This window comes from Excalfactoria chinensis, chromosome 17 (assembly GCF_039878825.1).
Source record: "Excalfactoria chinensis isolate bCotChi1 chromosome 17, bCotChi1.hap2, whole genome shotgun sequence".
Taxonomy (NCBI): domain Eukaryota; kingdom Metazoa; phylum Chordata; class Aves; order Galliformes; family Phasianidae; genus Excalfactoria; species Excalfactoria chinensis.
The window spans coordinates 5,769,914-5,793,325 of record NC_092841.1 but is presented as its reverse complement, the minus strand read 5'-3'; the positions used below and the strand labels follow the sequence as shown (position 1 = coordinate 5,793,325).

The following is a 23,412-nucleotide window of genomic DNA, read 5'->3' as shown; positions in this document are numbered from 1 at the left end:
ACAAAACAGGCAGGATGTGCATTCTGTCCAGTGCATGCAACTGTGGGAATTGAGTATGTTTCTAATGAAAGCCAGCTGAGCTTTTCACTCAGCCCTCTGCCATCCCACCGCCCTCGGAGCAGTTAATGTTAGTCAGACCTCTTATGAAAATCAACCGTGTAGTGGCAGCACTGGACAAAAGACGGAGGCAACAATGAGGAGAACCGCCTCACTGTGGGAAGCTGTGCTGGCTGCAGCCCTGAGGCAGCACACAGCTCACAGCACACAGTGACCCCGGGGCTCAACCCCACCTCACACAGCCCCACGGCCCCCACAGCCACGGGGATGCACGGCTCGGCTACGGGCTGCTCTGCAGCTTCCAGAACTCACCTTTGGTTCTGTGTATAGTGAGAAACAGGAAAAAATGGAGTTTAAATACTTTAATCCACACACTTTAGACCACAGATAAATACAGTACAAACAACAGGACAGCAAAACAGCTCATTAGGAAACTCAGTAGCAGAGTCAGTGCTTTGAAAACCTGTAGTTTCAAGGCTCTGAAGATGGAGCTGGCCTTCCTCCAAAGAGCCCTGGGGAGCCCAAGTCACAGTAACATCACAGTACCAGGCTGCAGTACAGCTGACTACAGACAGAAGGTTTCAGTTTCACTTCTTCACTTAAGGCGGGGTTCGGGACCTGACAGCAAGCTGTGACTGCACTGAGGTGTGGTTTTTATAGGCAGAACCTCACCCAGGTAAATAACACCTATTGCCCCTATGTACGACTGGAGGGAACCTGGTGGTAACTCACAGGGCAGCACCAGCATCACCTGCTTCAGAAACAATTAAGCCAATGAGAACTGCAAACAAAGCAGAGCTGTGCAGGAAGCTCCAGAATCACCCAGGACACAGCCCAGCTGCTGGCAGTGAGGGCTGCAGTCCCACCCACTTACTCACTCCATCGTCATCTGCCTTATTTTAAACAGCAAAGGAAAAACAATGTGGCATATAAGAGCATCACGATGTCAAGAACCACCTAACTCACCTTCCGAATGTGCATCGGGGTTCAGTGTTATGTTGCAAGAGCTCACACGGCTTACAGCAACGAGTTTGGCTCTGAGATCTGCTTCTGAGTATGCAAAGGGAACACACAGAGGGCTTTTGTTGAGGTTGGACACCTAAACTGTACCACAAGGAAACGACTGTTTCATGACCATTCCTGCTTCAGAGAAACAAAAAACCCACCCAGTCCTAAACGTCTTTCTTGGTTGATAGAACTGTTCACTATTTCCCCTTTTGGTCTGTTACTTGCATGCTAAGCTCATTTTTCCCTTATTTAAAGCAACTCCAGGACATGCACACACACCCAGGACAAACTCCCAGTATCACAGTACTTCCAAGCTAAAGAACTACTTTTCTTTTTTAAACATCTAACTCACTGGTATTTTCTTGCCAGCATTTCTTACTGCAGTTGCAGCCCCTCAGAGTCCCATTCGTACAGTAATCTGATCGCTCATCACCAAATAGGAACAACTACTATACAGCTGAAGTTACAAGCTACAAAAATAAAAATCCATTCTGTTCAACTATAAAAACCCTGGAAAGAGGAGATGGCTGGAGGTGCTCAAGGATTACAGCGTGGGTAGGTGACAAATGGCTTCTGAGGGATGTAAACTTCCAAGACTCAGAATGCAACAAACTGTCCGTACGAGCTCCCACTTACCCTTCAGGAGAAAAGAATTTATGCTGAAACCTGCAAACAAGTTGCAAACGAAGCAGTGCAATAATTAGATACAGAAATAAGAGTTTACAGCACAGTAAACAGGGTACTATTAATAAGTAAAATTTTAAATACATTCATACTTTCAAGCAGTAAAGGCCAGATCCTCACCCAGAGCAGGACAGCATAACATCACTAGGTTTAATGGCACGTGGCTTTACTCCAGCTGGTCTGTCCCTGAGATGCCCAAAACCTGCACTGGGGATGCAGCACTCTTAGTGGGATAAAGGAATTTTGATCACTCCGTGCCTTTAGAACAATGCCTAAACAATGCTGCAATACAGAACCTGCAGATCCTCCCATTACACCTAATTGCTAAATGCCCTCTGCTGTTTCTTTCCTACACTCAAGATGCAGCCATAGTGTCTCAGAGCAAAAATCAGAGCATTTTTAAGTAAGTGGTTCACATTGAACGGGATCAGTGATGCTACACCTGTTATAAATCCAAGGACATCCTTGTCTACTCCTGAGTACAATCTTGCTTCTTTTTTAAGAGAACTGCAAATACTGCCAAGCATGAGATATAGAACAAAGCATTTTCAGTTAGAACACAAGACGGTTCCTAAGCGTCCTCCTACCCATAGATTAACCAGCCAGGTTGTAGTGCTGCTCTTCCAAAAAGCGTTCCGAAGTAAAAAAAAAAAGAAGTATTATAACATTCATCCTGTTATGCTGTTTACAGCTAAAGTACAGTGCTTTAAGTTGGTTGCTTTAACCAGTTAGATACAAAAATATACAGTAAAAAAAGCTGTGAGCATCAGTGTAATGTGCAGGCTGAAGGAATGGGCTGAACTGAAACAAGAACCTTCAACTCCTGGTTCTGAGAACCGGTGGAGGATGTGGACATTCATCCCCAGCAGCAGAAAGCAAAAACTGCACTGTGAGAAAAGGTGTGGGGCTGGGAATGCTGCACCTGAGGTGCCCATTCTAATACCTTCCAGGTATTGTCTGAGTAAATCAGAAATTGAGGCAACTGAAGGTGCCAACAAGCTGGGCTGCTGTGTGAAACCATTCCAATGTACTTTGCTGACAAGTTAGCCAGCATAAAGCAAGGGAGAGCTCAAAGTGGAGAAATGCATAAATAAAGAAGTCAAACAAAGCCTAAGTCAAAAAGCTGTGTTCGTATGGAAATACACACATACACCCTCCCCTAACGTGCAGACAAACAAACTAGGTTGGAGCCAAGCAGGAAGCTGTGCACAGGAAGGCTCTCTCTCCAGTTTGCTGTCTGCATTGCACGGGACTGGGAACCTACAGCAAAGGATGCTACAGGATCTGACCAAGCTTCTGTAACGCCAGTGTATGCTGCAATCAAACTTCAAGATCAACTCTGTGTAACCACTTTTAAGTGCTTGACAATTTCTGTTATTATTCACTCTCTATATTTTACACAAGGTTACACCCTATGAAGACTGCCAGAATAAACTACTCATTATTTGTCATTATTTTTCCTCAATATTAACCAGTAAGAGGGTGAGGAAGAATCCTTCTGTGCGGGACATGAGACCCAGCTGCAGAATACCCTCTTCTGGGTAAACGATGTACTGCAGTATTGTGAGGTTTATGGTGCTTTCAGGGAGCTACCTGAACAGCGGCTGTTTGTACTGGTGCTTCCTGCACCAAGAGCAAAACAAAAACGTGGCTTTAAAACTGCTACATGTCAACATTAAACAACTACAGCTATATTACAGGTTACAGAAAGTAATTTATGTCAGCATTACAATCTGGGAGCCCACTGCTCACATTTACTTGTAGAAACTGGAAACAGTCCCATATGAATAACTCAACTATATTTGCAGCACAGTGCAAAAGAGGACACATTTAAATGAAAGGATGGAGTGTAGGAAGCAGCAACTCTTCCCAACGGATTCTAGTGCTAACATCTGCTTAAAGAGCTTTTATTGTCATGCATATGACAATCTATATTTGCAGTAGAAAGATGAACACATGCCTGGTTGGAAACTGGACACAAACAGCATATTGCCCACACAATAAATGCAAATTTACAAGACGCTCTCCATGTCTGTAGCAGCTCAACTTGCTCCCTATTGCTTCCTGCTGTCACCAACTGTCAGTTTTTGAAACAAACTTCTTAACTCCCACAACCAAGAATGGGACAATCCGACCAATACAGACAGTTTTCCAGGGGCCCTGCCAACAAATGCACACTTAGATGTTACCCACAATTCTCACCCTCCTTGCTTTCTGCAAAGGTACTGATAGATTTCCATTTCCTAAAGAATATTTCACACATTCAGGACTAGATTCCTGGCAAAGTGCACTAAGTGTGAGGACCCAGCGTGCACAAACACAGCACAGCATCACCAGAACCTACTCAGGCAGAACAGACGTGGAAAACCAGCTTATCTCACTGGCAAAGAGGGGAGAAAAGAAAAGCTTTCCAAGTGATTTTTCTAGATGCTGAGAGCTCAAAGAAGGAAGTCTTTGAACTGCTGAAGATTCTTAAGCTCTAAAATAATGTCAAAAATCATCTGATCCATGTCAGGGAGCTCTTTTAACTGCGCTCTGAACAGCTCAAATCAAGCAGCCAGTGGGTGCGACTTCTTGTGTGTAAATGAGTTATGTGAGAACCACAGCATAGAACTTCAATACCTACAGGATGCTGATGTCTGTAAGTTAAGCAAATAAAAACAACTTTCCTTTAGAAAACTTCTGAAGCTACAAATTGAAACTCCACAACAAAACCAAAAAGTGAGGCTAACAGGCCTGTTTTACATTGCATGTCTTTGCATATTTTAAATACTTTTTACATAGACTTCTCTGTATTTACATACTATAAAACAATTAAGGTGAAGTGTGGGAGGCTGATATGAGACACTTAGAAATGGTGTCTGCCTTACAGTTCACTGTACTCCAATCACATTTCCAGATGACTATGAGCACACAGATAATCAGTAGTATTTTCAGATCTAGCATGTGCACTTCCTAGAAAGAATACGAGCAATTTTAAAATGCCCTCCAGATAGGATTACAATTAAAGGTTTTAAAAACACTAACCTCACCAAGGCTGTAATAAATTATTTTAAAATATAAATAGTTCATTCACTGTTAATGCAAACTTTGTTTTATAGATTTCTGAAAAGCAGTTTAAACTTACAAAACCCAGAGGTGACCTACCTTACCTAACGGTATCACTCAGCATAAAGAACAAATGGAAAATGATGGGGGAAATTTGACAAAAGCAGCAACATTTAAAGTTCAGGCCCCTCAGCTCCTCTAACATCCTTCACTTATGCAGTATGCAATCAGCATGAATTATCTTCTTCAATAACTCAACTAGACTTCATTGAATAATTGGTTACAGACTTCAGATCTTAACTCATAGCTCTCACCTGCTGCAGGTTTAAAATACCTGTAAGAGGGAAAAAGAATAGGAAGCAGGTTTTCACTTCTGTTAACTGTGAAGGTGTTTTCACCTGAGAAGCTTCAGATATGTCAAACTGATGGTATACAGGTATGTGCTCTTAACCTTTAATATGAGTTTAAGCCACTTAGTTTTCTGGCCCTGTACTCGCATGGGGAACGATGACTCAGGGCTGACAGAGATCTCTGATTCCTTAAGGGCCAGTCAGAAACCAAACGTTTCATTTCCCCTCCAGTCCAATGATAAGTGTAACAACAGAACCCTCTCACCTCTGCAAACATAGCCCTCCCCCTCAAACTGCAACAGTTCACAGATGGACTTGCTACCAATTGTTTTCAGGTAACAGAAAAGCAAGACCTCTAAAAAGCCACTTAAAACCCCTAAGCATTTGCCAGCCACCATTAATTAAAACCATCCGATATACATTTTTAAACAGACAGCTCCTTTGTCAAGCTTTCCTCCAGCAAGCCTCCTTCAGAACTAAAATGCATTGCTACTTACAGAAACTACAATTAATCTCTCACTGAACTGAAGCAGAGTCAGTCAGAGGATCATTCAGTGCAAGTCATGGTACAACTATTTTTAAGCTGCATTTTGGGTAGTTGGGCTTACAAAGCCACTAAGAGCCATTTGCTAACATACCCTTCCCAGAAACCTTTGGTCCAGTAACATCTTACTTGCAAAGTGCCTTCCCAAGAGCCCCCACATCCTTCACAATCTATAAGTACTGCACAAGCAGGTACACCAAATTCATCCTGCTCCCAAGAGATGGCAGCCAGGTGCAGGCTGTCCTCAGAAAAAACAGCTCACATTCTACTTATTCTGGTTTTCTGTTCTGGAACTGATCCTGGGCAAAAAGAAGAGGTGGAAGCAGGCTGAACTCTCAGCTGTTCTCCTTTCCACGGGTATATACTTTGTGCATCCAATACTGCATATGTGCAGAAGATGTGAATCTACAGCAAGGAAGAACTGCAGCATCTGGCCCTTCCCTCCCATTACAGTAACTCCTCCAGCTGGAGAGGCTGGGTACCACCGCCAGTCTGAACGGCAAAACAATTGTGGTAATTCAGCTGTGAAAATGCTCATGAATATGAAAGTATGGCTTCCTCAACCCTTATTAATCCACAAGTACGAACCTTACAGCATAATCCTTAAGTTAGATTAAGCATTCTCAGTGTTTTTAATGGGTTGAAGTTCTTCACGGTATTATGTCGCATCCCACAAAATCTATACATCTTCATCTGTCTGTTCTCTCACATGCTCTTGCTCAGACATGCTGGATGCGTCGTCATCTGTTTGTTCACCCGAATGATACAACATCAATGCATGTGTCTTATGAGTTATGGTAACAGTGCATGGCCCCTGAGCCCACGGCTCTCCGTCCACCTGCATTGGCATCTTTGAACTCTTCAAGATCAGCTAGTGTTAAACAGAAGAACACACAATCACAGCAGTTCAATGTAAGTCCGAAGATACCTTTTTAAACTACAACATACTGATGTTGCACAGTTTGAGACTTGCAGGAGAGAAACTTAGTACATAATTTGTTGTACTTATAGGCCACCAACCACAGGAACAGAGGTTGTTAATGATGCATATCAGCTTTTACTAAGGGAAGAAACTTTCAGCTCAGCTGAAACTGCAACTTCAGGCCATACAGCTGAGTGCCTGAAGCTGTATGCTGTGTACTGAAAAAGATTTAGGGAAACACGTTCATAAATACTACTTACCCTCACTGTATGTGCCTGCCCTAGACGAACAGGATTTGCAAGCTTCACCTGAATCTGAGCACAGTGGAAGGAACCATGAACTCCAACAACTTCCAGAAGTCCATCATCGTGTCTATGAAGTAAGAAAGCGGGCTCTTTTTTTAGGGAGGCTTATGAGCTCTAAAACACACATCCAAACATTACAGTCTTTCACTGTTGTTACCATGGAGAAGACAAATGTTAACACTATTTATTTCTCCTGAGCAGTAGGTCACACTGAGCAGCAAGGGAAGCTGCATAAAAGCAGGTCGAATACTGAGCAATACTCCAGCTGAGTTGATATTCCCTACCTAGCTACTGGCAATTACAGCTATATTACATTCTGAGACTTACAGTGCATGTTTAAGGCCCTTGGTAGATTTCTGTTCTAGAAATGTTTAAGTTTTTTGTCTTTCAGTCATTCCAGTCCATTACTAATCCACAGAAAAACAAAAATGACTTTTTTTCTGTACATTTTGGCAAAGAACTTTGTCCAAATAATTTTTGGAAGCTTAGCCTTGTAAGCATTTTAAGGGAACTATAAAATACATTTACATGTGTACCTTGCCAAGGGATAAGGTTCATCACCCATTCCTTCCCAGAGCCTACAGCCACCTCCCCAGTATCCAATATTCAGGACTATAATGCCTTCCAAATTGGGTAACTCGATTCTCTCACCATCCAATTCTAGCTTTAAAAGAGAAACAGAAGTCAATTATCACATAGCAAATTCAGAACTGCAAGAAATGCTGATTATTCTCTTTATCCATTTAATACTTACTCATGAAGAAGAAAAAAAATACCACCACAAAACCAGCTTGTGAGCTGAACTGACCCTGTACAAATAGAGCGTGTTTTCTTTTCATACTTAAGAAGAAAAGACTTGTGATTTTACAAGACCAATATGTTGTGCTTTCATAGCTTGTAATCAATTTCTGTTAATAGAAAACACAAAACAAACAACACAAAAACCCCCTCGTTTATGTAAGCCTCTGGTGCAGATTTTATCTCAGTCTCTGGAGTTGAACTGAGACCTGAGCCAAGACCAGAAAAAATGTCAGGAATTCTCTGTAAGCTCAAAGGCACAAATTCCACAAAGACAGCTGCAAATAACAAAGGAACCTGAACAGGAGAAAAACTCCACACTGTCCAGAGCTATCCTTACACAAGTGTCCTTACACAGTAACCTGCAAAATGTTTCCCTTTCCTTTCATAAGGTAAATCTTTATACTCCATTATTTGCCCACTAAATAAGCAAGTTAAAAAACTTACCTCAACTTTCTTGTTAAGATCTTTACATTCTTGTACTAAGCAGTCTTTGGTTCCATAAAAAAAATAAACAGCCTATAAAAAACAACGGGGGAAACAAAAAGCACTGTTAGAAAAAGACAACACATATGAAGCCTACTGTAAATGCTCATGTGTATTCAGGACCAAGCCTTGTCATCTAAAATGCATACATAACACACTTGCACATCAGGGCAGCTGTGCAGACTGTATCACTACAGCTCACTAATGCCCAAAGACACATTTTCTTTCAGAATAACGCAGACTGACACAGAGCTCTAAAGGCTGAAAATCAGCTGAACAGAAAGATATAACACTAATATTTAATGAGAAGAACTTACGACATGGAGGAAAAAATCATGCAGTGTTTAAAATAAGGGTGCAAGTCAAGTCAGCAACTCTAAGAGGAAAGTGACATTTTACCCAACACACCTTATTAATAATTCTGCTGGAAAACAGCGAGGGAGTCTTTTCGCGATGGGCATGGAAATTCAAAGCCATTAGAGCATCAGGTCCTATAGAAAAGTAGTTGTTCATTGTGAATACCTGTAAGAGAAGATTCCTATTTATCATCTTATTAAGTATTATTAATTAGGAATTAAAAGCCACCACAATTATTGGGAAGTAGGTACCAGAAAATATAACTGTGCAGGTATTCCACAGAATCCATGCTTATAATTGCAAGCCATACCTTTGGTTTCCTTAAGTTGTAGTACCCTTTGCTTGTCACTTGTACTTTCCATCTGAAAAACAACAGCTATTACTTAGACTTGTGACAAAGAAACTATTCTCATTATCAAAGCAGTAGCTAAGGATCTCAAAAAGCTCAAATTTAACTAAACTAAATTGCATCATGAAAGAATTAAGCATTGCAGAACAACTAAATATAGACCGATTTTGGACCTCAGTTATTCTGCAGTTTCCTAATCCACTGAGGAACTTTACAAACACTGCTTTAATGGAGTACAAGTAGACCTACGGTAACATTTGGTTCTACAGAATCGATCTTTCCACTGCTCCTTACCTGTCCAGCACGACTCCATCTGCCTCCATGACATTTCGTAAGATTTGTTCCACAGGGACTTCTCCAGCATAACCTGCACCCCAGCCCAGTGTGTTGGACAGGTCATTACCTGTTCCTAGAGGTAAAATTGCAACTTGTGGAATAAAGCGTTCTTGCCCCTAGGATACAGAAGCAATGCACATTAGCTACCTTCTCAGCATTCATTTTCCACCTTCTCCCCCCAAATGTTTGAGTTATATAAACACCATTAGCCTTCAGAGCCGCTTGTTACCTAGTGCTGAGCGATGCAGCTGCTGCTATTAGCACAGCAGATGGCCAGCTGAAGCACTTACAGTAAGGATAATGCAAATAAAGGCAAGGTTAATCCAAAGCTTTTATATATATTTTTTTTGAGCTACAGGGAATCACAATACAATGCACTTTTTTGTCCCTAGTACATATAAGCAGTTCTGCAAATATTTCTCAATTCAGGAAGATGAATGTTATTCAGGAAGATGAATGTTACAAACGCAGGTAAGAGATCAGCCTACAGCACTTCAGCAGCTCCAAAACTCATCTCACCATAAGACAGCTTTTCATTTGAAGTACAATACCTTTATCTTCATTTCATCGACTGCATCCAGGACCCATCCTACTGTGCCATCTCCACCGCAGACAAGAACCCTGACAGCATTGCAAGGCAGCAAGGAACACAGTTGGAGTGCTTTAGCAGGTGTGATTTTGCTAAGATCAAAAACCTAGAACAAAGAAAATCAGTTCTGTAAGTTCACAGAACAGGACTCAGGATTTGCCTCACGGATAAACAACTTCAAGATGTTCATTCCAATATAAAATAAACATCCTCTATTTATAATACCACACAAGCAAATGAGCTGCTTTGACTTTTTATGAACTGGATTCAGTCTCCAAAGGTCACAAAATTGCTCCAGGTGCTTCGCTAGCAATAAGTGCCATTGATAAACCAAGCTGACCAAGTCCTAAGAAAATCCCGTATCCAGTAACACTACAAGGAATTTTCTAACGATGGAAGACTTCAGATGAAAGTTATTTTAAGATATTCAAGATACAAAGAGGCCTATTTTTTAAGGCCTTACTGGGATGCACTGAAAACAAAGGCGCAGTGTTTTATATTAGTCTGTATTCTAAGGTTGTGTTTTGAACTTCAAAATAAGAATATTAATATGCAGCCAGGAAATCCAAGGAACAACTGCCTGCCGTTACATCAACATCCTGTGCCAACTCTGAGGGCTCTAAGGGGAAAGGGACAGCACAGAACAGCAACTGCCATTTTCACAAGAAACGCAAGGATTTGAACAAATACATTTCAAACCAAGACTTTAATATCTCATTTTCTAAGAACGAGTAGATTACTTCGAGAGCCAGATTCTTATTATCAGAATCACAACCCGCATTACTACAAATAGAATACATACAGCTGTAGGAAGAACCAGAACCAACACGAAGGCGGGAAGACCTCCGCATTTTAGTCTTCCTGTAAACCAGTTCTTTCCAACAGAACAAACTGCGTGCATCTGCTTCCTTTACTCTTCCTCAAGATCTCACTGCCATTATGGATGCAAAGTGATGTTGATTCTGATTTTAACTCTTATTTTATTACAGCGGATTTTCACTGCACTTACCTGAACAGGGTTCAGCAGAATTTTAAACTCTCCTAGTAAAGTTTCGCCCATGTTGTTCCCACTACGAGTGTTTGCCAGTACGATCACTGGGATCCAGTGCTCTCTGCAGTAAGGAACCACCTGCAAAAAGGCAACAATAAGCAACGTGCACTAATTCTGCCTGTTTAAAAATGTCTCAGGTCTTGCTCCAAAACCTGTCCCCTTTAAGTGTTGATTAGCTGGAAGTCATCAAAACAAACAAGTACTTTCAGCACACAAGGAGGCTGAACATTTCCATTCAGTGGTGGCCAAGACAACAACACTCCAGCGTTAGATAAGCAACAAACCATGACAGAACTGTTCAAGCAGGGATGTTTCTCACACATGGTTCTGGTATGCAACAGTTCTTGTGATGTAAAAAGAACACTTCTTCCCACATCTTTATCAAATTTTCAGATATTATTAAAAAACGGAAGCCAGAGAACATATTAAAAAGAAAGAAGCAGTAGATGGTTACCTTTTCATAATCAGTTCTTTTGTCTTTACGCATCTGGTCGATTGAAGACAAGTAGTAGGGTGGAATAATTAAGTCTTTGAATTCTCCAAACGTGCATTCCTCAATCTTTAAACAAGCCAACATGCATTCGTCATGGACAGTGCACTGACACCACACACATCTGGAAAAAAAGACCAAGAATTGAGAAAATTCATCCTCAATTAACCAGCATATAAATTGTGTGTATTCATTGTAGAGAGACAATAACTCTGGAACGTACTCACATTCCGTGCACTGTAACAAGGAATAGTCTGAGCACATTACAGAGAACACTGTGCAGTCTATAGAATTCCAAATGACAATCTATTGGCTACAAAAAGAAATACAGAACTTGATCACATCCTTGAACGTTTAGAGAAATGTCTGAATTCTATAAACTAAATTACTCTTAATTATTTTCTTTTAACTTCAAAAATCAGATGCTATATTCATCTGCAGTGTGTGCAATATGGTCACATTCAGAGCTCACATGTAAACCTCAACTCCTACCCATCCTTACTGAGCATATACTACAGTACTGCTTACTAATTTAAAATGTTACAACTACATTAAATGCCTTCGTTAGTATATTTCTTAAAAGTGGTAATATTGTCAAGTCTGAACCCCAAAACATTACATGATTCTGTGCAAAGGATTTTGTTACACAAAACTGCTCAGCTTTTGGGCCTACTCTAGAAGCCATCCTAGAAAACAGCAGAACAAGAGGGAATACTGCAGCACTTCCTGCCACCCGCTGCAAAACATTAATCCTCACTGGCCACATCCAAAGCCTTGGTTTAAGCAGCTGTGAAAGCTATTTTTGGAGTCTTTCTGGTTAATCCAGCACACAACTAGAGCAGCAGTGACATATGCCCTGTACTGTAGACAGTGAATATCAAGTCACTGTGTTTTCTTCCCCTCTCACTTCTGCATCCCAAATCCCATCCCCTTCCTACTCTGCTAGGCATGCTCTCTAAAGACTCTCTGTTCTGGCCCATTGTGCCCAACATCTATGCTGACAGCTTCAAAAGCACCCTTACTGATGGCAGTATGAGCCTTTGAACATTTTCTTATGATCTTTTTATCATTCTTACTACAAACTGTAACAATGGATTGTATTAAATCAGCTTTCAAAACCTTCCTATTAGCTTATTCAGAGTGTCATTAAATGGGAAAAACAAAACAGTTTCAGTAGGGTTGCTTGTTCTGATTGCACTGACCAGATGCCAATGCTGCAGTTACTCGTGCTTTTTTTGGCAATCTGAAACATGGGCCGTGCCATTACAATGACCACACTGTACAAACAAACACATCAGAACCTTCTTATGCCTGCCCCCAAAATACAAGCTCTCTTGGGCTTAGTCTTTACATATAGTTCTATAGCAGTTAGCATATCACGATGGAGAAATGTAAAAAAGAGAACAAATAGACACAAGAGACAATATCTCAACCTATGAGTGGAATTACTGACCAGATCCTTACGGACCAGAACTCATTTTTATTTTAGGTTGTTTCAAACTGTTTTTGTGGCAACGTGTTCCAACGATACCGCGGTAAATACAGCACAGAAATGGCAGCACACTATCACAGAAAGCCAGCCTCCATCGCACTACCTGTAATCGCAGAGCTTGGGCTGTGTGCCGCACTGCTGCTTGCACACCATACAGTGGCTGCAGAGCGGGACGTTGCCTCTGATCCAGTGGTGCGGCATAGAGCCGTGGGCTCCACCTTCGCTCCTCATGACGATTTCCTTGCAGAGGAAATGCTGCTCGGCCTTCTTCAGGCATCCCTCGCAGACGCGCAGCCCGCAGCAGCTGCAGAAGGCGCCGCGGAGGATGTGCTGAGCGCACACGCAGCAGTAGGAGGGCTGCCCGAAGAGGTCCGTGTAGTGCCAGTCATGCTTGCTCTTGCAAAAGATGTCACGTATCAGCATCTGCCGCCGGGAGCGGTGGAAGCTGCACCACAGAGTGATCAGCACCGGCAGGATGACCGAGCACAGCGTCCAGAACACCAAGCTCCAGTCTGCGACGACCGAGGACATGGAGAAGGCTCCGCTCCCTCTCTCGGCGCCCGCCATCCCCCTGCGGCCTTGCAGCCTACCCCCTCACATCGCCGGAGGAGACGGCGCGGCGAACCCGGGGCTGGCTGCCCGCCGCGAGGAAACGACGGGCGGCTTCAGGAAGCATCTCCCGATCCCTGTCTGGCTCTAAGCGCTTCCGATCCGACCCACCCCGGCTGCAGAGCCTCGGCACCGGCCTGAACGAGGAACTCCACCGCTGCCTGCCCGGGCCCGACGCCAACTCGGCCTGCAGCGGCCATGGAGGTGCGCGCGCGGCGGAAACGGAAGCGGCCGCGGCGGTTGCCAGGCAACGGGCGCCGCCCGGAAGTGAGGGCGGGAATAGCGGCCTCGTGGCTGCCGGGGCAGGTGGAGCGATTTGCGCCGGGCGGTTGGAAGGTCCGCGGTGACCGACAGGGCAGGAACGATCGCGGTGTGCTGGAAAGCTTTTCCCGTAGCACTTCTTAAAATACAGCGACGGTTGGTGCTGTTAGAACCCACAGTTCTTTGCAACTCAAGAACAAAACACCAGCAGCGACCGAAGGCCTTGCAGTGCACACACCATCCCTCGGGTTTATCAGCATCCAGAGGGACACAATCTCCCCTGCAGGCCCACACCCGGCTCGGTGCTGCTTGGGGAATGTTTGGCCTGTGACACACATGAGCAAAACACGTTTGTTAAGGTCCTGTCCTTACTGCCCACTCTGCTCAGCAGTGACCTCATTTACCATCCTGTGTTCAGCCAACCTGAGGAGAATGATGTGAGTTTGCAGCTGTGAGATTCTATTAGTGATACAAATTTCTGCTCTGTTCCCACAGCGGTGATTTGGCCTTCTGAGAGTTAACGCAGGTTAGTGGCAGGAATTGTTACCAGTTCAGGACTGGGTGTCTGTCTTTAACAAAGTGTTCCTTTTTCTGGGGCAGCTGAGCCCATTGCTGTGCTAAGTGTAAAGCAGGGCTCCTATTTTCACACAATTAAAGCACCCCGCGTGGCTCAGAAGGCCGAAGTGGAAAAATGGTCTTCTGTTCTTTTTTTCCCCTCAGGATCAGAGTTATGCTGAGAATGTTGGAGCAGATAATGGCCACATTCAAAACTTCGCACCAGATGTCTTCAAAATCGTACTATAAGTCACATTAGGTAAAGCATAAACAAACATTTGTGACTGACGTAGCTACTTCAAATAGGCTCGTGCCTCCGTCAGCACTACTCAGACTGGAACAGGCTGAGAGAAAGCAGAATCAGAATGAAGCAGTTACTTGTGTTTATCTTCCTCCTGGTCCTCATGACCGCTTTTACAGGTAGGAGTCTATATAAAACAAACCCGTGCATGTGTGTAATTCTGGAGTAAGAGCTGCAGAACATATTGTCATAGTATTAGTGCTTTGTATTTTAGGATCTTCATATTTCATTTTTCATACTTAACTTTTTCTACATTGCAGGCGTTCCATGATCTGACTTTGAACAAGTGAGCTATTGTATCAGATATTTTACTCTCTGCGTGCACACTGTAGTCATTTATTCGAAAACCAAAACACTGCTTTATGAGCTTATAATTTTAATATTATTTCACCAAACTCTCCTTTGCTTTACTTAGAAAAATAATCTTGAAAAGTAAAGCAAAACAGAAGGGAAAAGAATCGGAAGAGTTACTAACTTTACTGATTAGGTGGTGCTGTTATATTTTTTCAATGCAGGCAGTAACATTAATAGGTAGGATTTGTTACATGCTGGTGGGACCAGACTATAGAAAGCACAAGTATAAAAATGGTTTAAAATTCCACTCGTATCTTTTGGAATGCAGTATCCCTTGGGAAGGGGCTGTAATGAAAGAACACTTTGTATATGGACAAAAATAAAGTTTGGAGACATTTCGTTTTACATCTGGCAGATAAAACATTAACTTCATGCTAATTTCCTAACTAGCTGCTGCTTTTCCATCTGTAGACACTTCACCGATTTTGACTGAGAAAGAAGCCAAACAGATTCTGAGAACCCGTCGTGAAGACAGACAAAGAAAAGCTGGTTTCCCTGATGAGCCAATGAGGGTGATTTATGACATTTACTTTTATATTGCATTCATTAAAATAAAAAGAGGGGCAAGGGTGGGAGGGAGGGAGGGCAAGTGCTTAGTATTGGATTCGTATAGTTAAAATTCCAAAGAGTACATTATGAATATCACTTATTTAAGCAGCTGAGATCTTCTGTGAAGTAATAAAACACTCCGTTGCATTCTAGTGTCAGGTACCATTCTGTAAGTGCTAAACATTGCTCAGGATGTGTACAGGGCAGAAATTATTTATCATGGTTCAAAAAATGCCAGTCAGATTAATGAGAAGAAAGTGGCTTTTCATTTATAGAAATGGGGAGTTCATTGGGTTGTTCCCAAGAAAGGAAATAACAGGAAATATCTTCTGCTTACAGTACATTCTGCACTCAAGGCAGAAAGGAGGTGCAGGTGTCAGCGGTCAGCGTGGAGGTTGAGGTAGCTCTACACCAGCTTTTAAATCACTTACATTCATTTGTTTTGTTATGAATGCTACAGCTAAGACAGTTTGTTATGAGACTGTAGAGATTTTAGCTGCTACGTTAATGCAACAGCACTGGTTTTGTGTGTAATATTCACATTTATTGATCTCTATCCCAAATTACAACAAAAGAAACATGAAGGAATTTAGGAACCTTCTGTTTTACGTGCTTTAAGAAGATCTAACATATAATTCTGCACTTCTCAAAAGTTACTTAAGGTTTTTTAAAATTAGTGCCTATTCTGTTCCAAAGTAAATAAACCGAGCTCTAATTATATGGCTCTGAAGAAGGAAAAGCCACAGAATCCAGGAAGAACACAATCAATTGTGAGTGTATGAGGAATACAGGGGCTCAGTTTAGCAAGGTGCTAAACACTTCTGAACTGCATAGGGCATGAAGAGCAATACCTGCCTTGCAAGGCTGAGCTCAGTGTGTGCCACGCTTGTGGGGACAGTTAATGGTTCTGTCTTTCCAACAGCTATTGTATACAAGCCAAACAGAATCCACCTGGCAGTCCTGGCCATACACCACTTCCAACATACACACTTCTCTGTCAACAGTGATGGCCGCAGCAAATCAAGGCTGTCACAAGAATACTACAGCAAGCTTGTTAACAATCCTGAACAACTGAGACTGTATGACAGCACCAAGAAACCAACAAGTGTGCGCTTCAGAGTTGGGGTGGTTTCCATGCTGTTGTTCAATATGCTTTGCAGCTGTTGAAAATTGGTAGGAATACATCCCAGCCACGCTAAAGCTCAATGTAACACCATGATTATGCATACATTATATAGTAAATATCTTAAATATAAGATCAAACAATATGAGAGTGGGATCGAGTTAAATTCTGTGTTACAGGAAGTTAAATGTGTGCAAGCAGAGAGTAGAGTGAGCTAGGGCTAGAGAAGCATCTGATTACTGACCTCTGCTGCTCTGCCCTGGCCACTTTGCAAATGCTTCTCTGCAAGAAAATCCAAACGTAAGAGTATTTGTTTTGCTCACTAAAAGTCAAGGTTTTCAGTAGAAAATAAAATATCCTTCAAGAAAAAATCCGTCCCTCCTCCCAAGTGGAACATGGAGATTTTCAGTTGTGAATGAAGGGACATGGCTGCTGTGTCCCTGTGCACAACTCTACCACAGACTCAAAAACTGATCTTGTATGGATTCTTTGTAGCAGAATGAAATGAATGCTGAGATGAACCTGCCTCTGTTCAGCTTTTTTAAGCAAAAGCTGTTTGTCGAGGCCAGCTCACGCTGAGCTGAGGAATTTGCAATTCTTTGTGACACAGTTTGACTTCCACAGTGCTGTTTCACTAAAAAAAAAGCCCATTCAGTTACAGACAGGAAGATCTGCCATCTTTGATTATTTTAAAGTGTCATTTATGTTATCAACATATTCTAATCTGACTTTGACCAGGGCCCTGCTTTTTATCATGAGGAATCTTTTCAGTCATATAGTCCTCTTCTCTGCAAGTCCATTACGCAGCCTCACGGAGGGACTGGAGCCAAGATGCTTTGCACTGTGAGGGACACAGAGCACAGTGAGAGGCAGGATGCTCACGCTTCCTGCTGCCATCCTGCACCCGCTTTCTGGGCAGCTCAGAAAGCAGAGGACTGGATGACAGCAGGAATGCTTGGCTCGTGCAAAGGATTTATGCTACAGATTCAATTGCTGCCTTACCCAGTGTGCTAAGCAATGGGCTACAGTTCTGAAGAAATCTCTCTCTCTCAGTAGGCTTATGAGCCCACATGCACTAGCACTGTAACTTATTAAAAGCAAATGTTCTTCCTGATGGAAGTCGAGTTTTTGGCGCATGACTCACTTAGTTTTGACAACTCGTTGCTTACATCAAAACCCTCCAATTCATATTGTTTATATTTTACACAACATCAGTCAGCACTGATGCAAAGTGCTTATTAGAACCCTTCAGATTACTGCCACAGATCTGATCAAAGTTTAATGCAGGAATCAATTACCAGAAGAGACTACAACAGGCCTGTCTATGAGATTCTTTTTGTAACCCAAGGACCAACAGAGGCTTCTGTGTGGATATGCCAATGAAATACGTGTATGCAGAATTCTTAATTTATGAATATTGTTACGAAATTCTTGCCCAACACCTTTACTAGTCTGGCTGATATCAATCATTGTGTATTGCTACGTTACGACAAAGTGACTAAAAATCCCATTTCATTACATTTGATAATTCTCAGAGGTAAGTCAATGGTCCTTGTATAAGCTGTAAAATTGACCTGCTTCATTGGCCTGACGTCAGGCCTGAGTGGTTACATAACTAAATTACATCTTCTTGTCTTTAAGTAGGAACATATGCTTTACCTCCAGCGCTTGGAGCAGAGATCAGAAGAGCAATTCCTGGAGCACTGGTTGAATCCACACTGCTTGCCACACTGCAACCGGGATTTAGTCCATCCAATCTAATGGTCTTGTCTACCCTGTGATTGGTATATCTCTATTTCTTTTACGGCGCAGACAGTGAGATTTGTCAGCCAGGATAAGCTTGAATTCTCACCATAATAGCGGTGCTGTATCACTCACAGTCAACTTCTTAACATAAAAATTGCAGATTCAGGAGCACACTTTCAAAAGCATTTGAGCAGTAAAATACAAGGATGGTATCTGTCAGGGCTGATGCGATTTGAAAGTTACAAAGTTCATCTGCTTAAAATGATGCTAGGCATCTATCTGTACCTGTATGCACCTAAATGCCTTTGAAAACCTGGATATTGGGGCAGACTTCAATGGAGCTCTTCTAATCCGCAGTAAGCCAAAGGTCGGCAACTTATTTAAAAACAAAACCACAAGATTCTCAGCCCTGGGAGGTGAGTGGGCAGATTTCAAAAAGCCTCACAGCTGAGACACAGCTGAAAGCTGCCTGACTGCTATCCTGCTCACAGCGAGGGGAAGAATTAATGTTAGAGAAGTGCTTAAAGGATTTGAAGCCTTTTGTATGTTATTAGTATGGCCAATTTCTCCAGGTGTTTTAAGTATATTTTCCTTTTTTTATTTATTTCTGCAGATCTCTTCATGGGCGTGGAGGAAGATTCGTACTGTGACTGTGCTAAGGACAAGATTATTACTGCATTGGCTATATGCTCATTGTAGAGCTGGATCTCTTTGCTATAATTATAATCTTTGTGCTATGGCAAAACTTCCAAACATAAGTAGCTACACATATTACAGACCAACATACATTTTCCATCTGTAAAGAAAATAATGATTGCATGCATGAATAAATAAATGAATGCTTTCCTCCAAATTCTGAGCTACAGGCAAGAATAAATCAGTAATGAGTCTAGAGGATGCTTTCTAAGAGGACAGCTTTACACTGGCTGAAGTAAATGCTACTTAAATAGACCTTGGAGGAAATGTTAATGATAGTTTTGTAGCTTAAATAACATTATATGAAGACACAACATTTATGCAGTGCTAATCTATGTTCAGTCACTTGAGTATTTTGTGTATTCTTTCATAATAAATGCTTAATTCAAACCCACTTTCAGATGGTTCTGTTATGCTGTACTTTAACAGCATATGCTAAAAAAGATTACTGGAAGTGAGGCTCGGGATTGCAAAGTGATTTCTTCTTCTATTTCAAGCATTTCAAAGCGAGGACTTTCTGCGTCCAGCAGGTGGGAAGGAACGAGCACTCTGATCACTTTGTAGTTTCTCAGCAAATCTTTTCCCACTCCTTTTAATTCTCAGGTCATCGTTATGAATCCAGCCATCACCCTTCTGCCTGTGTGCCTTTCTAACTAATGCCTTGTGCAGAATATCTTGTACAATAAGATGATACCTGCTGAACACCATGAGAAAGGTCTTGATTGCTCTTACCTAACAGTTATGATTTGTAACAGCAGTAGAATCAGTTATGGACTGACTCAGCTAACAGCTCAGCTTCACTGCTGTCACACTGAGACCCTAAAGACAGGTAGCTAAATAAAAAGCAATCTGAAGCAGATAACGTTACTGAATCTTCAGAGCATTTATTAGGCTCAAGCAGCACAGCAGTGCTAGTATACTTACTTCCCTTCCAGTAAGTTGACTCTCTTGGATGACTTCAAGGAAATAATTTAAATCTCAAAGCATCAAAGGTTTACTTTCCCCAACAGTTGAGATAGAATCACAGATTGAATCTCAGAGTGTGAATAAGTATAATGAGGTTGCTATTGTCTCCATTCATAATGCTCTTAATGTCACTGGATGAAACCCTGGCTCTATTTTCTCTCTCTTAGTGAAAAAAATCACATCAATCCCAGTTGTGCCAATTTCCCCCCACTGAAAGTGAAGTACATCTCTAAAATGACAGAACTCCTACTTAGTTATATCCAGTCACAGGTAAGATAATTAGTAGGGTTAAGTGGGAGCTGTTAGGTCTACCTCAGTAACACTGAGCTTATCTTTGTGCAAACTGATTCAAGAAGCCGAGTCTTCCATTCACATAAACTAATTTGTGCCCTGCAAGTTAAACAGAGAAGCACCCTTAACCCAGCTGAGAGAGCGCCAAAGAAGAGGAGGGCCAGCAGAGTACAGCAGAGCATTGGAAGTTTGCTCAGCACTGGCAAACACTGCAGTCTAAAGAGAGAGAAGACAAGACTAGGAGTACTTCAGGCTTTTTAGACCATGAAAAACCTCATACTTCTTTTAGCACAAAAAGTTAACACTGCAGAAACATTATGTTTAGTTCTAGCTAAAGAAATGACGTAATTAAGCTTTTCCAAAGCCCTTCAGCGTGGCTGCTCCAATTCAGTTTTGTTCTCTATACAGGTATTTCCTTTAAAGCCACGCTCTGCTCACAGACACCTGAAGCTGAACAACATAAGTATATTCTGGGAGCAGTTAGGGGTTTATTTTTTGACCCTGTCTAAAATCTAGAGGAAAACAGTAGATTTCAGTACACGCATGCAAACCATACATGCATGCAAACCATTCACTTTCCCACTGGGTGAAGATTTGTGATACTGTGTAGAACAGGAGGCCATTAGAATTGACACAGGAAAGCCAAAGGGAGGTTAATACAATGAAAAACGAAGAATTGTTTGCAAGCCGTATGCTGGAGATGGGAAAGGTGGCAGAACAGCCGATTTTCAAGTGCTTTTATAGAAAAGAACTACAGCAGACTTGGGAAGATCTTTCACCTAAGAAAGAGATAAAGATATCGTTAGCGCTAATTTACTGCCTGCTCTATATTCGCTGTCTGATAACATTGTCACCTCTCAGGTGAAGAACTGCCCACTAGATGCCGCTGTTTCTGCATACAAGATGCACAACAGGACGTTTGTCTCAAGATATTTTCGCATCTCTCCTTTTTTTTTTTAAACGCCTTTTCTCACAATATTCCGCTCAGATGACTGAATTAAAAGTCACCTCTAAATAGCAGGAAACAAGACCTTCAGAAAATGGCAATTATTTTTCCCCTCTGCATCCAAGATTGCAGTGAAAGTGGATTTTATAATGCAGCATCTGCCCAGTTATGTGGGTGCACCCTGTTACATCACAGAACAAAATGGTTGGAAGTTTCTACATACCACATGGTAGGGGTGCGGGACTCATTGAAATGCAGACTGTAGGAGCGGGTTCTGCACACTGGCAGAAGTTCTTCACTTGCAGAGTGGATCCCATTTGATCTTCGGTAGCACCAGACTGTAAGCTGCAGACTCACTGCACGGTAACAGCATCTCTCTTGTGGCATGACCTTACCTTACAACATTTATTACCCTTAGTTGCTTAGGTGACTATGTGTTCGGTGCTGTACAAACCAGTACTGAAAAATCAGGTCTGATCAATTACTCAAATCCTACATGAAGTAGCCTTAATATTGCCACTAACAATGTGGCAGTTCAGCTAATGGTTTCTTTCCATGAAGGTTTACATCCTACTGCTATGCTCCTATTATCAAGACACGGCTTACAAACCTGTATATAATTAGCAGGGCACTTTTTGCTCTCACAAAGAATATGACCAAGGTCCTGGAAAAAACAACTGTGCAAGAGGAAAACTGACACTAAGCAACAGCAACAAGAGCAGCAGCAAAAATAGTTTTATCCTCAGTTTATTAGTGCCATGGCACACACAGCATCAGCTCTGTTTCCACAGTCGTGGAAGGATACTATTACGATACATTTATAGGTCCAATGGAAGACTCTTTAATTTAGTAGGAAATGACAAGGCATCTGTGGCCAACCTGTATAAAATTTACTCCTTTATATCTTAGTTACACTCCACTGAGTATTTACTCTGAGCCTGCAGGTATTTTTACCATTCATGCAGCATCCCAAACCATCAAAGCATTGGACGTGTTGGATTCCTTGCCTTTCTATGAATGAAACTGCAATGACTTTAAAAATATCTTTTGAAATGTTATGTTCACAAAGCAAAACCTTTCCGGAATCAATTGACAGCTATTCAAGGTTAAATAAGGATGGGTATCTGCACAGCAAGCAAAGGGTTGCAGGATTCAAACCCACTCACGTTCCAGCTAGACCTGTGGCCAACAGCAGCTACATGTAAGGAATAGTGTTCATGGCAATACTGTGCAGCTGTAAATTTGGTTTGTTTCTAGTCTGGTCTGGTTTGTACTGAGTTATTTTACACTGTAATCACTGCATTATTCAATACTATCTATCTACTACTATTTTAGACTACAGCCATACTGCAATATTGTACGAATCACATTTCAAGTAGGTCAAAGCAGAGGAAGCTCTCAGACAGCAAAAATACCGCAATTCAAAATAATCAGAGACCTTAAGCTTGAAAAATAAATCACTGGAGATATAATTAGAAAATAAATATTCAGGGTTTCATTCTGTAAATCATGAGTACATCTCACCCATGGAAGTCATCCAGTGAATTCCAACCCTTCACAGCAGTGAAGTTGCTACGGTGAGTGGTACTCAAATATTTTCTTCTGTTGTCACTAAATACAGTTTTGGTAACTCATAAATATACTCACTTCCTTGCTAATACGGAAGGGGCCAGCAGGCTGTCATTAAATGTACCATCAGGGATGGATCAAGGTGGAACTGCTACCAGCCATCTCCTACTTCCAAGACTTGTGGCATTCCCTGTATTTTCCAGTTCTGATATTTCTGGGCACTGTGAAGGCAGGCTGGGCTACAGGCAGTGGGACAGCACGGCAGGCCGTGGCTGGATGCATGGAGCCCTGCTGACCACACGAGTACTTTTACTCACTTTTCGGCTGTGAAAACCATAGCTGCAGTCTCATAGACAACACACCTACAAAAAATTTCATATCAAAGCAAAAGCAAAACAAAGTAATAAATGAAGTAGATTTGTATCTATGTTTGTTTATACAGATACGTATGTATACAGATCTTTTTACGTAGTTTAAGTTATAGAAATTAAGCTTACATTTAAAGTGCGAATGGATCTGAACTGCATTTCAGCATTCCAGCTGCAGAATTTAAAGCTTCTGAGAACGTTTCCTGCCTGGA

General features: G+C 41.9%; 2 protein-coding genes across 2 annotated transcripts; one reads left to right on the top strand and one right to left on the bottom strand.

Moving 5' to 3' along the window:
• Positions 1-404: 404 nt before the first annotated feature.
• On the bottom strand, positions 405-14,042 carry DGKE (diacylglycerol kinase epsilon). The gene is made up of 11 exons (XM_072351734.1): positions 12,970-14,042; positions 11,339-11,498; positions 10,843-10,962; positions 9,796-9,939; positions 9,203-9,360; positions 8,870-8,921; positions 8,611-8,724; positions 8,164-8,235; positions 7,455-7,582; positions 6,874-6,985; positions 405-6,562 (listed from the first exon to the last, which is right to left on the bottom strand). Exons 1-11 carry the CDS (start codon positions 13,431-13,433, stop codon positions 6,371-6,373), a joined length of 1,716 nt encoding a protein of 571 aa, XP_072207835.1. The 5' UTR covers positions 13,434-14,042; the 3' UTR covers positions 405-6,370.
• On the top strand, positions 13,546-19,271 carry C17H17orf67 (chromosome 17 C17orf67 homolog). The gene is made up of 5 exons (XM_072351735.1): positions 13,546-13,679; positions 14,457-14,711; positions 15,358-15,458; positions 18,263-18,402; positions 18,978-19,271. Exons 2-4 carry the CDS (start codon positions 14,657-14,659, stop codon positions 18,377-18,379), a joined length of 273 nt encoding a protein of 90 aa, XP_072207836.1. The 5' UTR covers positions 13,546-13,679; positions 14,457-14,656; the 3' UTR covers positions 18,380-18,402; positions 18,978-19,271.
• Positions 19,272-23,412: the final 4,141 nt, after the last annotated feature.

Bases quoted from the DNA above. Each gene is read 5' to 3' on its own strand.
- DGKE (XM_072351734.1), bottom strand. From the start codon at position 13,433: ATGGCGGGCGCCGAGAGAGGGAGCGGAGCCTTCTCCATGTCCTCGGTC. The intron at 8,725-8,869 runs GTATGGCTTGCA...CTTCTCTTACAG, and splicing joins ACAACTTAAGGAAACCAAAG to GTATTCACAATGAACAACTA. The intron at 7,583-8,163 runs GTAAGTTTTTTA...TCTCTTTTAAAG, and splicing joins ATCTTAACAAGAAAGTTGAG to CTAGAATTGGATGGTGAGAG.
- C17H17orf67 (XM_072351735.1), top strand. From the start codon at position 14,657: ATGAAGCAGTTACTTGTGTTTATCTTCCTCCTGGTCCTCATGACCGCT. The intron at 14,712-15,357 runs GTAGGAGTCTAT...TTCCATCTGTAG, and splicing joins CCTCATGACCGCTTTTACAG to ACACTTCACCGATTTTGACT. The intron at 15,459-18,262 runs GTGATTTATGAC...GTCTTTAAGTAG, and splicing joins TCCCTGATGAGCCAATGAGG to GAACATATGCTTTACCTCCA.